Source organism: Melanaphis sacchari, unplaced genomic scaffold (genome assembly GCF_002803265.2).
Source record: "Melanaphis sacchari strain LSU unplaced genomic scaffold, SCAv2.0 Contig20_pilon_pilon, whole genome shotgun sequence".
Classification (NCBI taxonomy): domain Eukaryota; kingdom Metazoa; phylum Arthropoda; class Insecta; order Hemiptera; family Aphididae; genus Melanaphis; species Melanaphis sacchari.
The window spans coordinates 1,319,662-1,336,531 of record NW_020271042.1 but is presented as its reverse complement, the minus strand read 5'-3'; the positions used below and the strand labels follow the sequence as shown (position 1 = coordinate 1,336,531).

Genomic DNA, 16,870 nt, shown 5'->3' with positions numbered 1-16,870 from the left:
ATATATAATATTGTAGCTGGTGAACATGATAAAATTAATCACTAAAAATCTCATTCATAAATTAAAAACACCCCGTAACCGTCTTAATGTCTAAAGTCACAAAACTACTAAAATATTAAAATTAATTTTTAATCCTTATTTACTTTGGTAGTATACAATTAAAAATAAAAAGAAGAACTCACATTATAAATTAATAAAATAAAAACATTCAAGTCTTAAAAAATTATAGGTGTGCTGCCAAAACGATTACCCAGAGTCGAATGGCAAGCAGAATAAAATTATATATCTAAAATATAAACTTGGCTCGATTTGTTTTAAGCTTAATAAATAAGTCGATTAAGTGTTCATGGTGTTCTAAAACCTTATTATAAAAATGACGTTATATTTGGACTCAGTTATAAGTCAGGATTGTATGAATAAATATATATATATATATATATATATACACACATTTAACTTTACATTGTTTCACTACCTAAAAGATCACTAGGCATAAAAGAATTCAAAGATGATGGAGTGGTGCGATGTGGATCGATTTGGTCAGCTCCAGCCCCCCAAAGAGAGGATGTATTACCCGGAGGTCCTGAGTTGTTGCCACCCCACAGTTGATTATTGGCCCAAGTATCTGAACCCTGTTGCCCCTGAGAGTTGCCAATATTTCCATTCCGGCCATTATTCCAGTTGGGTTGTTGTTGTTGCTGTTGTTGTTGTTGAGCAGAATTGTTGCCACTTGTATTGCCCCCACCACCACTCAGATGTGTAAGTAACATTTGTACTTCAGCATCTGTAGGTGATTCAGCAAATATTGTTGTATTGCCAAGTACACAATTGTTCAACGCTCCTTGAGCCTAATAATAAAAAAACCAGGCCCCCAAAAACGTTTGTATAGATATTTTGCTAGTAAAATTTAGATATCAATAATAGATAGATAAAAGTTCTTTAATTTATATTTACAAAAAGTAACAACTAATTTTTATTACACTAGAATAGTTTTTTTTATTCAAAATGTAATAACAGACATTTTTAATTATTTTTTACTTAACTTATACGTCTTATTATTTAAAACCATGAAACAATTGTACTTTATTGTTAGTATATTATCTGTTTTGATTTTACATAATGTTATTTAAAAACCATTCTCTTTGAGCACAATAAATATATACTTTTTTAATAATGTTCAATTACTTAAAAATATTAATGCCAATAAATTTAAGATCATATATCATAATACCACAACAAACTTATTGATAATTATCAATAATAATGTAAAAATTACTTTCTTAGTCAAAAACTATTTTCTCTCACTTAGATTAAAAGTTAGTATTATGAAGGAAATTATTAATTTTTAGGTTAGTCATTAATAATGACTCATTATGTTGTAGTCAAGACTATTATCTATAACAGTTAATACCATGGCACATTTGTTTTCAAAATCTTAAAATAAAATTATACTTATAGACTAATATAAGTAATTAGGACACATAATCCATATTAATATAATTATTTAAAAAAATGACTTTGTCAAGATAAATTTTAGTTCCCGAGTAGAAATATAATTTTTTTTTAAACTAAATACTTTGCACAAATATTTTTAAAATAATTGGCAAAATTTTAGTATTTTTAACTTCCCAAAAAAATATAAACAAGAAATTTGTTCAAATATTTATTTAATGTAATTTATATTGTAATTATATGTAGCATTAAAATTTCTATTCAGAATCATCTATTAAAAGATTTTTATATCATTAACTTTAATTGAAAATTATTAATTATACCTAAATCCAAAATGTTGGTGAACTAATTAACTTATTAGACATACTCAATTTTATGAATATGAATTTATAAAATTAAAAATATTAAAAATCACTTACCTTGCTAGCTTCTTCTCTGGTCGAATATTTGGCTAATGCTATTCCATGATTTAGATACATATGAAAATTCAACAATGGTCCATGTTGAATGCAAAGAGTTTTTAATGTTGATCCATCAATCTATTAATTAAATATTAACATTAAAAATAATAATAGAAATTACTTATACATAGATATTCACATATTGGATTAACAAAGTTTTGAGTTGAGTTACTCAGTAATATTAAGATAAATAGTATTTTACTGAAATAATAGTTAGATCAAAAAAATATAAATAAATAATATATTTAAAAATAATATATATTGCCATAAATATAAAATTTACTTCAACTATCCTTATAAAAAAATATAAGATTTTATTAATAAATGATTATATTTCAATTACTTGTTGTGTTAGGTTCCTTAGCAATAGCCATGTACTAGCTACATTATTCGATGAGGATTGCCACGAAGTATTATTGGAAGGCCATCGAGGCCAACCATTATTAGGTGCATTTCCTGCTTTAGTAGAACCTCCAGTCAGTCCAGGTGGTGGTCCACGAGACTTACCACTAGATCCCAAAACACCACCCCAAAGATCATTTCCAGGATTATTATCAGCCCAATTGTTTTTTGGTCCATTCACTTTTCCAAGTGGACTAAAAGAAATTTTTTTTTAAGTTTTAATTAATTAATTTATAAGATTAAATATTTACTTACCTAGTAAATGATGATTGAGTAGATGAAGGAGGCGGATTAAAACTCCAAGTTGAAGATGAAAGAGATAATGGTGTTAATGGCATATCAACTGTTGATTGAGAATTAGTTGGTGAAGTCTTTCCACCACTATTGAACAAGTCTGAATTATTTGAGTCCTTAATTGTGGCTGCTAACGAAAGTGGACTACGCACTACTGAACCAGGTGTAATAGTAGGATCATCTTCAATATTTTTCATTTGATTACCCTAAAATATACAAGTTTCATTTAATCAATAAAATTTTTGAAAATAAATATAATAATTTGATAAAAATGTTTAAAATGATTTGCATTCTTTGTATTATTTATAGATGTTTTAAATTGTTTTGAGTAAAAAAAACAAACATTCAATTCAAGATTCTTCATACTCCGATTAAAAATTATTAAAATTTATAATAAATTTCAAGATAATACAATTATAAAATTCAACACCTAAGATTTAAAAATATAATAATAGATTTATTGACATACACTGTTTTCCAATTTTGTTTAATATTTTAAATATTGGATTATTAATAAAAATTCATAATTCAATTTCTAGCTACAAAATTTCTTTATCTTATTTTTAAGTTACTTGATTTTAATACACCTAAATTTATCAAAACAAATATTTTGCTTAGTCAAATAATAATTAAGTCTTGAAAACCAAAATATATAATCTCATAAATAAAATAGATGTTAATTATTGTTAAAATACTTAGTATTTAAACATGACAAATTAGTGATTCTAAATAAAACACAATGCATTCAAATTAAAAAAAAAATACTACAGAATTACAATGGTAAGGATTTTAACATTTCTTTTAAAAAAATGTAACTGTAAACAAATGATAATTAATTCTATAAATAAAAATATAAAGAATTTTGTAAATAGTTTTCTAGTTTTCTTTGTCTATATCTAATTTTGTCATAACTAATGCGGTTCCACTAAACGCAATGAAAAAAAGTATATTATAATTTATTAAAAACAAACTAAATATTTATACTATGTAGTATTTGCATTAGCAGGATACAACAATTTCAATATAAATAAATACAAAAAGAAAAATGAATTTGGCTCTCTAATAGATTTTTTTCGTTTAAACCGGTTCAAAGACTTAAACAGAACTTTAAAGTTTTCTGTAAGAAAATAATTGTTTTAATTAATTTCTAGGTAAAAAATAATTCAAGTATTTTCAAAGATTTTAGGAATTTAATAAAATTCCAACATGAATCGCTTATAAAAAATATTGTAATTATTGATCAGTTAATTGAAAAATTAACTTATGAAGACTTAATATTTAGTTGTCAAGTACTTCTACCTAGCACCAAATAATAATTTCTAAACTACATTTATGAAAAAAAAAAAAAAATAGAAAATAACCCGAGTTAAAATAATTTAAAATTTGATTGTGTAAGTGGTAATTTAAATTTTAAACGTATATTAACCAAAAAACAAAATCAATTTTTATTAAAAATTACATTAGCATACAGATTTTGATTTTTATTAATTATTTTAAAATGTTAACCACCATATGACTGCCAGCGGTCAATCAATATGGATTTGTTATACGCCAAATATATTTTTCAATGTTTTCCAAATTTGTGTATACTAAATATTTAAAAGAATTTGAAAAAAAAAATGTATTTTAGGTACCTATATAAAAAAAAAATGTAATAATTACTGCTACGCTAGTCCTTATTTTGACGCATTATAGCGCCTTAGAAAAATTAATAATATAAAATAATATTAATTTATGAGCATCAGTGGTCAAAAATGTATAAAATTTAAGAATTACAGATGACAGTCAGTGATCATATGGCAATGAATTAATGTGTTGAAAAAGAGAACTTGGATTTTTTAAACTACTTATTGTGGGCATATTATAAAATCAATTTATTCATCGTTCCACTCAGTATCAAAAATAAACTAAAATTGAACAGATCAATAAAAATTTTTCATATAAATGGTTATTAAAATAGAGATGAGAAATACAGTTGTGATCTTTTTAATCAATTAAACTTATAAATTCTACAAAACAGTAGGTCTTTAACAGTAGATTTATTTCAATAAAAAAATGTAAAATATAATAATTATCACCTTCCACGGTTTTCCTGGTTCAAATTCTGGCACAAGATCAGTAGCAAATGCAGATGACGTAGAATTAGACTGTGAATTTGATCCATTGTTGGGCCAAATATCTTTATTGTCTTCAGCATTGTCTGGCCATCCACTATCAGAACGAGCACCAACATTAGTCCAAGTACTAAAATTATTTGGTAAATGAAATAAAAACGAATTACTAAATACTTGCTTATTTAATATAATAAAGGTATCAATCTAGATTTATAATGATTGTAGGAAATTTTGAACAGTTGTTATACAATAAATTCAAAATAATAAACATTTAATGGTTCATTTGCTACCTTTAAAGAGAATTTGAACACAATTGTTTGGTTAAAATTATTAATTCTTATTATTATAATAAAGATTTTTCTGAAATTGTAAAGTCATTTCTAAAACTTTTTTTGGGAAATTTCAAAATTCAGTTTTCATAATTAAATACATCTGAGAATCACTTATTACAGATTTATCAAATAACATTATTTTACAAGATGTATTATATTAAATTTACCCATCTCCTTGGCTAAGTAATGAATTGAATGTAGGAGAAGTATTTCCAGGAGTAGATTTAGAATTAGCTCCTGGTGCTCTGCTAAAATCATTACCCATTCCTAAATCATCTTTATCTAAATTAGGTAACTTCCACTGATTTAATCTTGATTGTTGACTTGTTTGGAATCCTTGTCCACTCTAAAAATAATATTAAATGAGATCAGTTAGTACAGATAAAATAAATCATAAGAAAAATAACAAAATATAATCTTACTATTTGAGAATCTTTATTCATTGTTAAATCAGAAAAACCAGATTGTAAAAGTGTTAATGGATCATTTTTGAAGAAATCACCAACCTGCCCACCCATTAAACCTGATAAACCAGAAAAGTTAGACTGATTTTGGTGGGCTTGTGCCTTCATATGCATGGCTTGATTGTTGGCAATTTGATTCTATAATTACATAATATTACTAAAGGTAAGTAATACAATGAGATATTAATTGCAAATTACTTGTAGTGATGCTATTTGTTGCCGGGCTTTATTGATGGCTATAGCAGCTGTCACCATGGCAGGGCCAGATTTGGGATTATTAGCAACAGCTGCTTGTATTTGAACATTTTGTTGCAAAATTTTGATCTGCTGCAGTAACTGATTAAGCATAATTAATGTCTGTGGTGCCAATGGCTGATTTAGTATTTGATGATTTAAATATCCAGCTTGCACAGCCATTTGAATTTGTTGCACTAACATTCGTAACTGTTGTGCAGTTGGTTGATTTTGCATTTGTCTTGAACCACCGCCCTAAAAACAATAAAACAATAAAAATCAATCTCAATTTAAATATTATCAATTAAATGTGTATACACTATAAAATATTATATATACCTGAGAATATTGTTGTTGCATTGTATTTTGTTGTGCAGGTGGCTGCTGTTGGGCTAATATTTTCTGAAGCATGGCTTGTTGTTGGTTAGAATTATTTCCAATCTTTAATTGAAAATTAATCGAATGATAAATACATAACATTAAAATATTCATATATTCTAATTGAACTTACAGATGGCACAGCAAAAGGTAGTTGTTGCGAATTAAATCGTTGTTGATTAATATTAGATCTATCAAATGGATTTTGATCATCTGGGTGTTGGCCACGACCACTATGTGTATTCCATGAATCTAAACCTCCTCCACCAGGACCTCTAGTAGACATTAAAAATTCTAATGCTTCTTCCATACTAATATTATAAGAACGTGTAACTGCTTCAACGTCTTCTTTCTGAAATTAGTTTTTAATCATTAAAAATATAATTGAATGGAAATTAATATAACTTAGTAGAAATAATTTTTAGTTAAAACTAAAGTACCTTGACTCCCATTTCAGCAAGAATTCTGTATGATTTACTTTGCCATATATAATCTTTATTTTGATTCTTTTGTCCCTAAATAATAAAAGGTATTAAAATGTATTTACAAACTAAAACTTATTAGTAGCATTAAGGCACATACAATATTCTTCTGTCCCCAGGAACTTTGATCCATATCATTGTTACCACAATCACCCCATGAATTTTTAGATTTAGGACCAGGTCCCCACTCAGAATTGGGCCAAGGACCACCTGCATTTCCAGTCAAACCCATTTTATCTTCTCCCCAAGGACCAGCAACATTCAAATCATGTTGACTTCCTCCACCAACATCACCCCATGTACCATTTCTAAAAATAATTAATATATATATGAGTAATGTTATTTTTAAAAAAATATATATATTTTTAAAATTACCTTGGATTTCCAGGCCATAATTGTTGTTGATCAACCATTTTACTAGGTGGCATACCTGCCCTATTTGGTGGAACACCTGGAGGGCATTGGTTACCCATATTACTAGAACCATTATTATTCCTGCCAGCTGCAGCAGCCACTGCAGCAGCCATATCTGCTTTACCCCAATGTTTACTCATATTGTGTTGAGTGCTCAATAAACCACCTAAACATAAATTATTTTTAATAAGTTATTCATTTTGAAATAAAACAATATTGTGTTAAATAAATCCAAAATTAAAAAATGTATAGATAAAAATTTAATTTTTAATTAATAAAACTTTTTCACTTGGTGTTATAGCCACAAATATTTTCTATTTATAACAATAAAACCATAGTAATACCTAGATTTTCAGTACATTTATGTGATTAAAATATAAAAAAAGTTTTCTTCAAACTTATACAATTTATTATTTGTATGAAAATATATAATATATATAAATGAAATAACAAAAGAAAGACAAGATAGAAAAGATACGAGTATTTCAATTAGAATAGTTAATATGTGCTTTAAAATTAATACAAATAAATCTTCAAACCTTTTATTTTATTTTTTTGGCACATGTAAACATATAATTACATAACTATTCTCAGTACTACAAAATTAGGGGAAATAACCTTAACATTAAAAACAAATAATAAAGATAGACTATAATATAACAAACTAAACACTAATATGTTTGGTTGTCTTACCGCCAGGCACATTGGGCCTAGTTTGAGTATTTCCCCATAAAGATGTGCCATCATCATAATTTAATAAATTGCGCCTGTGATCTGTGGGTGATGGTTCTTCCCATCCATTTCCTTTGTTGTTGTTATTCATAGGATTTAAATCTTTGGGTGGTGGTGGTCCTGACCACTGATTAATTACTGAAAACAGCATAAAGAACTTTTTGCTTCAATTCATAAAGAATCTATTTACAACCATTTGTATGAAAATGTTTTAAATTAGTTATCCACCAGTGACAATAGTAAAGCATTAATTAAAAATTTAAGCTAATTAAGCTTTTAAAAAATAAATATTACCTAGTATAAAGGTTATTTGTTTTCTTTTATACATAAAAAATTATTATAACTATTCATACAAATAATATATTAATAGTAATAATTGAGAAATTACAATCTCATTTCAGAATTAATACTATTTTCATAAATAAAAAAAAATAAAAAATAGTACTATTAACATATGAATTGAAATAACTTTTGAATATAAATTTTAAATTATGAAGTAATTTAAATGTTTAAAATGTAATTTGATGTATTATACTAAAAAATAAATCAAGAAAAATATAGTAAGTTAGTTCTTGCACTTGATAAAGTTATCTTTAAACATGTTTTTAACACAAATAATTTATTAACAAATATTTTTAATTGTAATTACTTGTATAACAAAACAGTCATTAAATAATACTAAAATATTCTCATAGTAAAATTATTTAACTTAACCACCACCTTCATTCGATGAATAAAAATACAATTGAGTTCTTTAAATTAAGCCAATTAAGGTATAAATGTATTAGTTTAAAACAGAACATAAGTGTGCTAACCAATTATGTATGGAATAAAACGTGAATTTTAATAATTTATATACAATCTAAAGGAATGCCCTCTTAACTAAAATACATAAAAATCAGAATGTGTACCTAAGGTAAGGCTTGAAGATTTATAATTATTTTACAATCACTGTTGGTAAATCATGCATCAACATCAATAATATAATTAATAATAAATTTATACATATTTATAATAAAACATGTACAAAGCTAATACATCATAAGTAGGTATACAACATACAGATTTAACTATAATTAATAACTCATGACTAATCTATTTATTTTTTATTTTTTTAAATATCTATAAATGTTATCAGTTAAGGAAAATCATTTTCAATACATCAAAATTTAAAATTTAAGATGTAACTTGCATAATATGTTAATCTGACCATAAGGGTTAAGTTAAGCTAAAATGTTTTAGTTATCATAATCAATATATCCTGCATGAATATTTTAGAATCTAATGAAAAAAATATTATATACAGGGCCTGTCAAAAGATTCCCATATTTCAAAAAGCAATGATAAATAAAGACATATGAAAAAAATTCATACATTTTTGAATTACAAATACTATACTATTTATATTATATACAATTAATTACTTAATTTTTAAACATTACATGTGTTAAATGTCTTCCTTCATTATTGATACACTGACGAAGCCTTTTCTAGAAGTCGTCCTTAAATCTTTAGTCATTTCCAGTGTAATGGTAGCCACTGTCTGGGCGATTATCACCTTAAGTGTTTATAGGAATGTGGAGCAATGACACTAAATATACACTTTTAAATATCCCAAAAAAAAATAATCACAAGGTGATAAAATGTGTGACCTCGAAGGCCAAGTAATGTCTTCTCGCAAAGAGAGAAGGCCAGAAAACAACTTTTCAACCAAACCTACATCAGTTTGCAAGGAACCATGAAGAAGTCTGGTTCCAAAAAAAACGGAGCCACAGCTTAAACTTTGCAGTGTTCACTAGCAATTTTAAGAGTTGTTTCCTGGACATCTTCTCTCATTGCGAGGAGACATTACCTGACCCCTCCCCCAAAGTCATCACCTTATAATTTTTTCTTTGAGGATATTTAAAGGTTTAATTGTACAATCATCATTCTACATTCTTGCAAGCACTTAAAGAAGTAATCACTCATGCAGTGGCCACTGTTATACTGGAAATGACACGAAGAGTTAGGCTAGTTAAGGACAACTTCCAGAAAAAGCTTTGTAAAATATCAACAATGAAGGATGGCATTTAATGGACATATTGTTTAAAACAAATTAATTAAAAAAATGACAGAGTTTTTTATACTAACCCCGTATAAAAAATATGCTGAAGTTAAAATAGATATTTTCAATGTCATAAAAAATTATATTTTTAATGAATAACTGAGTTACAAATATATAAATATATTTTATTTACAAATTCATATTTAAAGTAAAAAATTTAAGCATTAAAAATATTGTATTAATTATGTGTAAATAAATTGATAGATAAAAAAAGGTATAACTTAAAAATTTTTATTATTATTATTAATAAAATAAGAAAATTAAGCTGATAAGAAAAACAAAATTTTAAATTAACTAATTGTCTTAAAATGATTCAAATATTTTTAGTAGTAACAAATACTATGAATAACATATTAAAAAGTTAAAACTGAATTTTAAAATGAATTCCATGCATATTGTTAACAAACAATAAATTCAAATAACATATTTGGACATCAAGTTATTCAAGTTAGCGGCCTTCAATAAGTAGATTAGTTATCCTTATTAAATCCATAAAAACATATAGTTTAAGTCATAAATCAAAAATTTTAACTAGTTATATGCTGAAAAAATAAATTAGTTTTGATTAGAAAGCATTAAAATGCAATCATTTTTTTTTTTTTTATAGATTTTTATTAATAAATTTGATTTACATGACTAAGTAGTACTTATTATGCTTTTAAATATAAACCCTTTAATTCCAGTTGCTTATACTTATTAAATAAAATATTTAACACTACCTGGCACAGGTCCTTGTCCAAGTTTTGCCCCTGGTGTAGCTATAACTGAAGGTGGTGGTCCAACTGAAGGAGGTTGAACATGATGTTGCATGTGATGTGGTGGAGGTCCACCCCACATAGGTTCCATACCAGCACCACCGCCAGATAAAGTACCATTCAAACGACCACTTATACCACCTCGAGCATCACTACCAATTCCTCTGCTATTAACAAATAAAAAAATATACAATTAAATTGTATTATTTAAATAGTAATGTTTTAATTTAAGATTATCTTAAATAAAATATTTGCATAAAAAATTACCTATGATCAACAATTCCATTTGGTAGAATATCTCGACGATGAGGACCCTGATCAATAGATCCTGGTGGCCGATTGAGATCATTCCATGCAGTATTGCCAGAATTCCAGGATTGACCTTCAGGCCCAATGTCTTTCTTAGGAGGCCCTCCCCACATTGGACCACCAGGCCCTTGTGGAGGAGGTTGTCCTTGGCCCCATTGATTGCTCATATTAGTAGTTGGATTTATTCCCCAGTTACCAGTATTTGCTTCTGCTCCACTTACACTACTAACATCATCATCTTCACCCCAAGTACCACCAATATTGGATGCAGGGGTATGTCCCCAAGGAGTTTTAGATGTATTTTGCACTGGAATCTATAAATAAAAAAAGAAATTATAAATACTAATGTTAAAATATTGTAACCAAAATAATAATAAATTACTTGTATTGGAGGTTGTCCACCATTTCGTAAAGTTGCTTCCCACAAATCTGTACCATTATTGACCTTGCTCCATCCAGGACCACCAGTTAATCCTGTTAATGGTCCATCCTTAGTATTAGGTTCTGGACTATGCGGAACATCCCACTGACTATCTTGATTAACATGTTGGCCACCCCATCCATCTTGAGCATATAAAGCTTCTCGCATTGTATTTATTTGTTCCAATTGTTGTTTAGTTGAAGAGTTAGTAGCTCCATTTCCACCATTTGTTGGAGGTGAATTGCTAGATTGAGGATTAGAAACTGCACCAGAAGTAGTACTAGCTGTAGTAGTTGTTGTTGATGAATTACCAGTAACTTGAGGTACTGAAGAAGCAGGTAGATTTTTTCCAGCCGCCTGAGCCCATGATGTAGTATTTTGTTGATTAGTGGCCTGTGATGTAGAAATAGTACCATTGCCGTTTGATGAACCAGGGTTTGAACTTTGTCCTTTATTACCTATCAAAAATTACATTAATAATAAGTACTTCAAAATAATAATAGAAATATCCTTACCTATATTAGATGTTTGACTAGTATTATTTGAGCTGGTACTAGAGGACTGTGGGCTTTGTTGCCAAGGGCCATTAGAGACAGCATTTGGTGGAGATTGGCCATCAACAAGTGGACTTGTATTCCAATTCGAAGTACCAGTGACAGATGCGGGTACTGGTGTAGTGCCAGGATTTCCCCAACCAGCTGTAGCTGTACCGTTACCAGATGCCAGAGTTGTTTCACCACCTCCTAACAAACGACACGCAATGGAAATACCCCAATTACGTTTGTACTGTGCGATTGGATCAACATAAAGTTTGTTAAATGGAATGGTTTTGTACATTGCGCTTTGATCATCACTGTCATTATCACTTGTTGAACAATTAGACTTAACCCTAAAACTAATAGTAGTAGTAACATCTTTAATGTGAGCACCAGAGTAGCAAGCCAGCAAGGTTCGTTTTCCAGTTCCCCCCCTTGTAGAACTATCAACGTCACCGGCAGTTACCATCGTACCATACAAATCCTATAACAATTAATAAAATATAACAATCAATTTATTTTTAAGAAATATTTTTATACTAGTCGTTTAGTTTATAATAATAATAATAATAAAACAGGTAATTACTTTAAATCTAAATAATTTAAAATAAGTAATACATGCGTTAATGAAATAATAATTGTATTAAACTAAAAACTCAATTAAAATATGAAGAACTGAATAATTTACCTGTGTTTGTTGATGGGACGGAGGATCTCTAGTAAATCTAAATGTTGAGCTGGATATCACAGACCAATTTAGGGGGATGGTGGGCAAATGCAATACAAACGATGGTGATGATTGTCGGGAATGGCAGAGGGAGCCAGCTCCTCCTCCAACTACCACCCCGGTAATCTTATTTCTTGCTATTACAGCAAAGTGATCAGCCTTATCAATGACATTACACCATTCTAATTTAAAAAAATATATCATTTCAATTGTATAATTTTTAAGGATAAAACACTTAAAGGTCATGATTTGTTAATTTTTTTTTTACCTGTACTTAAAGACAAGGCATTATCACAACTTAAGTTGGATGGTAAGGTAACTTTTGTGGCACACACGATATCATCCTAAAATAATATAAATTTCATTAAATCTACTAAACATAAAATAAACCGAGCAAATTTAATGAAAAAAAATAATTATTACGCCTACCAATAGTTTAAAAAATAATAAGCATATATAAATAGTGAATTAACAATTAGGAGTATTAAAATTAATTTCTATTCATATCAACCTATATAATACAAAAATTCATAAGAGCGAAACTATAATATTAATAATGATGATATATTAAATAACAAATAAAAATAACTATCTAAATAATATAAAGTATATCAGAAATAAAATCAATAAAATGCTTTATATTTTACAAGGAAATTGTATATTTAGTACTAAAGAATCTATAATATATTACCACATAAAATATAGGTATAAAAAAAAGAATAAATAAATATATATTAAAAATTTCCCTTTAATTTAAATAAAACTAACATCAACATAATTTGTTAATGTCAATCATCTCAAAATATCTATAACTTTAATTTTATAAAACTAAATAAAAAATACTTGTTTGACTAATTACCATCAAGCTCTTATTTCCAATTGTCTTTATTTTCTCCTGGAAAAAAAAAAATATTGACTTGAAAATATTATAACTAGTTAAATATTATTAAATTATAAATTGTTAAATATATATTATATGTTCTAAATAAAATGGTGAATAATAGTAATGTACCTATGTATTGTGTAAATTACCAGAACAAGGTGCAAAATGAATAACAGCAAATTTAAAGGAGACAATTTTTTTTTTAAGTAATATAATTATACATATTGCATTTTTATCATAAATTTCCAAAGAATAAATGATTTTTCTTATCACTCAAAATGCCAGCTGAGTAAAATAGAAATGAAATGGTTTTGAATGAATTTTTTTTTTTTTCTATAGGTCAATGGTAAACATTCAGTACTTTAATAAATATGTTTAATTTAAATTCTAAGATATATTTTAGACTTTTTCTAAGGATATTTAATTATTTTATTTATATTACAGTAAAACCTCAAAAAAAAAAAAAAATAAATAAATAAATACTTTATCAACATTTATCGAAAAAAAATTGATCTATCTTATTTCTGAAGGCATAAAGCCACTATCTAAAAGGGGATACAGTCTGGTGGTAATTTGAATTTAAAAAAAAAAAATGAAAATTTTAATTTTTACAATACCAAACCTTTTTGAATAATTTACCTATTTGTTATTTGTATGAATATTAAAAAAATAAAAATATTATGAATATTATTTTTGTTCTTTATTTAAAAAAGGGGGTTTTTAATATGTTGTTACATTGCTTAATCTTAGACAAATTAACCAATTATTTAACACATAATAATCAATGTATGTCATTAATACTTGATTATGTAAGTTGTTAGTTTCATATTTTAAACAGATATTATAAATTGGTACAGATTGAGGCATAAAAATAAAACATAGAGTAACTTTGATACATTTATCTAAAATATTTCCTTTACTATGAACATACATTTTATCATTTTTTTATAAATGAATATTATTAAGAAAAATGTATAATTATTACCATTAAAGTACTTAACATACTTTTACAAGTTATATACTAGGCAACAGTTTTTTTTTTTTTTTAATACTAATATTCATACAAATAAATTTAATTTTTAAAGGATCTTAATTTGTAAGCTTTGTGACAATATAATTACTAGAAGATAATATAAATAGGTGAAAAAAAATCATCGAAATACAGAAAATAAAAGACAAAAAAAGTTAAGTTATAGCTTTACAGATTTATATAAGTACCTAACTATTTAATCATAAAATTATTAATTAACATTAAAACAAATGATAAATAATTAGTTTTTACAGGTTTTACCAAACATATTTCATATAAACTGATAATATGTATAACTTAAATAACCTAGAGTTAGGTTAAGAGTTGGAAGGATATCTTGTATGAAGTATTCGTAAAATTGATGATTATTTTATCAGAAATCTATCATAATATTTTATATTATTATATTATTAAACACAGTAATTTAAAAAAATGCCGTTTTAATAAACAATTTAACTAACCTCTTTTAGTACAGCACTTGAATCATTTATATCAGATACACATATTATAACCATTAGGCTTAAAACTGTTTATTCTTTGGCAAATTGATGCATATACCAAGTCTGAAACATTAGAAAAAAAAATTAACAAATATGCTCTTGGTTAACCTAACCACAGGTGTTTACAATATAATATTAAATAGATTGATTTGATAAATAGTATGAAAATAGACATCTGTTTAAACACAGTAGTTGACAATAGTATAACAATACTGGAAAGAGTAAATTGTTAATTTTATCATTTACCTATATGTTTTATAAGTCACATATTCTTATGTTTTATTCAAAATTTGAATTGTTTAATGATTTTTCAATTGAAGAAAGCAATCAAATTCAAAAATTCAACATAATTTAGAAAGTGCCTACCTATATAAATATTTTACCTTTATTAAATTTTATTTTAAAATTAGAAATCAATTAAACAATATTTTAATATTAAACATAAAATTAAATAAAGATGCTAATTTTTATGTTTATTATGCATTAGATCTTATAAATATGATTACCTAAATTAAGTAAGTTTTAATGGTGTTGTCATCTTAATTCTTCATCCAAATATAAACTACTTATTTATTTATCACTAAAATATAAACGTGTTTAGTAAATAAGGCTTTTAGTAAAAATAAAAAGTGCATTTAATGAGATTTCAAAATTATGATCATAATTAATCATTTTAAGACATTATACCTACATGTGTTGTCTGTCTTACTAACATACACCATACCAAATTTTCATTTAACAGAACACAGAACATATTTTATATTGTTAGCTTTAATATTGGAATCAATTTACCTATCATCTAACTTAAAGTATATGACATGTCCTAGACAATAGTTTAATCTTTAATTTTGATGATAGGTGAATTGAATCCAATATTAAAGCTAATATAAAATGTGCTCTGCTGAACACAAATTTGCTATGATGTATATCAGGGACAGAAAAAACATATGTGGCTATAACATACCCTTTATATATTTATCATTAATTAACAACTATATATTGACTCTATAATATCTATTTAAAGTCAATATATTTAATTTAGTTAACAGTTAAAAACTTAAACTATTTAAAATAATATTAAAATAGGATGACATACCCACAAATGTTTCCATCTTATAACTAATGCATAACATACCAATGTTTTGATTTAGCAGTTCCAGTTTTATATTTTTACCTTAAATATTGAGAGCCAGTTGATTAAATATCAAATTTAAAGGTAAGAACATATCTATGTTCTCTTGTTGGCTTTTTACAATACTTTTTTATGCAACTAATGTGCATTATAAAATTTTAATATTTTACATACTCATAAAAGTACAAATATTACAAAAAAACCAATAAAAACACAGATAATGTTTTTACCTTAAAAGTTTTATGATAGGTTAATTTATTGTAACATTTAAGGGTACTATAAAAAATTGAAACTAAAAAAAAAAAAAAGTACTGGTATGTTTGAGTTAGTAAGACAGAGACAACCTATGCAGGTATAATGTCATCTTAAGGATTAAGTGAGGAAGTTTAAAATTATGTTCATAATTTATCATTAAATATATTCCTCATAATTTTACATTATTATACACCATTTTGATAAACCTAAGTAAAAAATAATACAAAAAAAGATGATATTAAGTTAACTTTATGACTTAAATATTCAGTGAGAGAGTTCAAAATTATGATCACAGATAATCATTTTAATACATTTCTCATCATTAATTAACAATAAAGTGACAAAGTTATAAATGGATTCAAATAAATACAAATTTTAATACTTTTTAACCAATTTAAACATTTACATAAACGTGTATTAGTAATTCTACTATAATACCTAACTTAAGTCGATAAATAT

At 26.1% G+C, this 16,870-nt stretch overlaps 1 protein-coding gene across 7 annotated transcripts in view; it reads right to left on the bottom strand.

The window, feature by feature from the left end:
* LOC112593816 (protein Gawky) overlaps positions 1–16,870 on the bottom strand; it is a 24,994-nt gene continuing 8,124 nt past the window's right edge. For 2 of the 7 annotated variants that reach the window (XM_025338378.1, XM_025338379.1), the window contains exons 2-23: positions 14,986–15,087; positions 13,471–13,506; positions 12,880–12,955; positions 12,573–12,793; positions 11,864–12,368; positions 11,310–11,806; positions 10,886–11,241; positions 10,583–10,785; positions 7,721–7,897; positions 6,989–7,193; positions 6,714–6,921; positions 6,572–6,646; positions 6,265–6,483; positions 6,093–6,194; positions 5,718–6,008; positions 5,478–5,657; positions 5,223–5,401; positions 4,688–4,853; positions 2,571–2,815; positions 2,257–2,509; positions 1,872–1,991; positions 459–848 (exon numbers count right to left, since the gene is read on the bottom strand). In XM_025338378.1, coding sequence (XP_025194163.1) covers positions 459–848; positions 1,872–1,991; positions 2,257–2,509; positions 2,571–2,815; positions 4,688–4,853; positions 5,223–5,401; positions 5,478–5,657; positions 5,718–6,008; positions 6,093–6,194; positions 6,265–6,483; positions 6,572–6,646; positions 6,714–6,921; positions 6,989–7,193; positions 7,721–7,897; positions 10,583–10,785; positions 10,886–11,241; positions 11,310–11,806; positions 11,864–12,368; positions 12,573–12,793; positions 12,880–12,955; positions 13,471–13,506; positions 14,986–15,039 — 4,758 coding nt within the window. In that variant the 5' untranslated portion in view covers positions 15,040–15,087. Of the gene's footprint in view, positions 849–1,871; positions 1,992–2,256; positions 2,510–2,570; positions 2,816–4,687; positions 4,854–5,222; positions 5,402–5,477; positions 5,658–5,717; positions 6,009–6,092; positions 6,195–6,264; positions 6,484–6,571; positions 6,647–6,713; positions 6,922–6,988; positions 7,194–7,720; positions 7,898–10,582; positions 10,786–10,885; positions 11,242–11,309; positions 11,807–11,863; positions 12,369–12,572; positions 12,794–12,879; positions 12,956–13,470; positions 13,507–14,985; positions 15,088–15,530; positions 15,554–16,870 lie in introns of those variants that run through there. The other 5 variants (XM_025338380.1, XM_025338383.1, XM_025338382.1 and 2 more) reach the window with 5 other exon arrangements.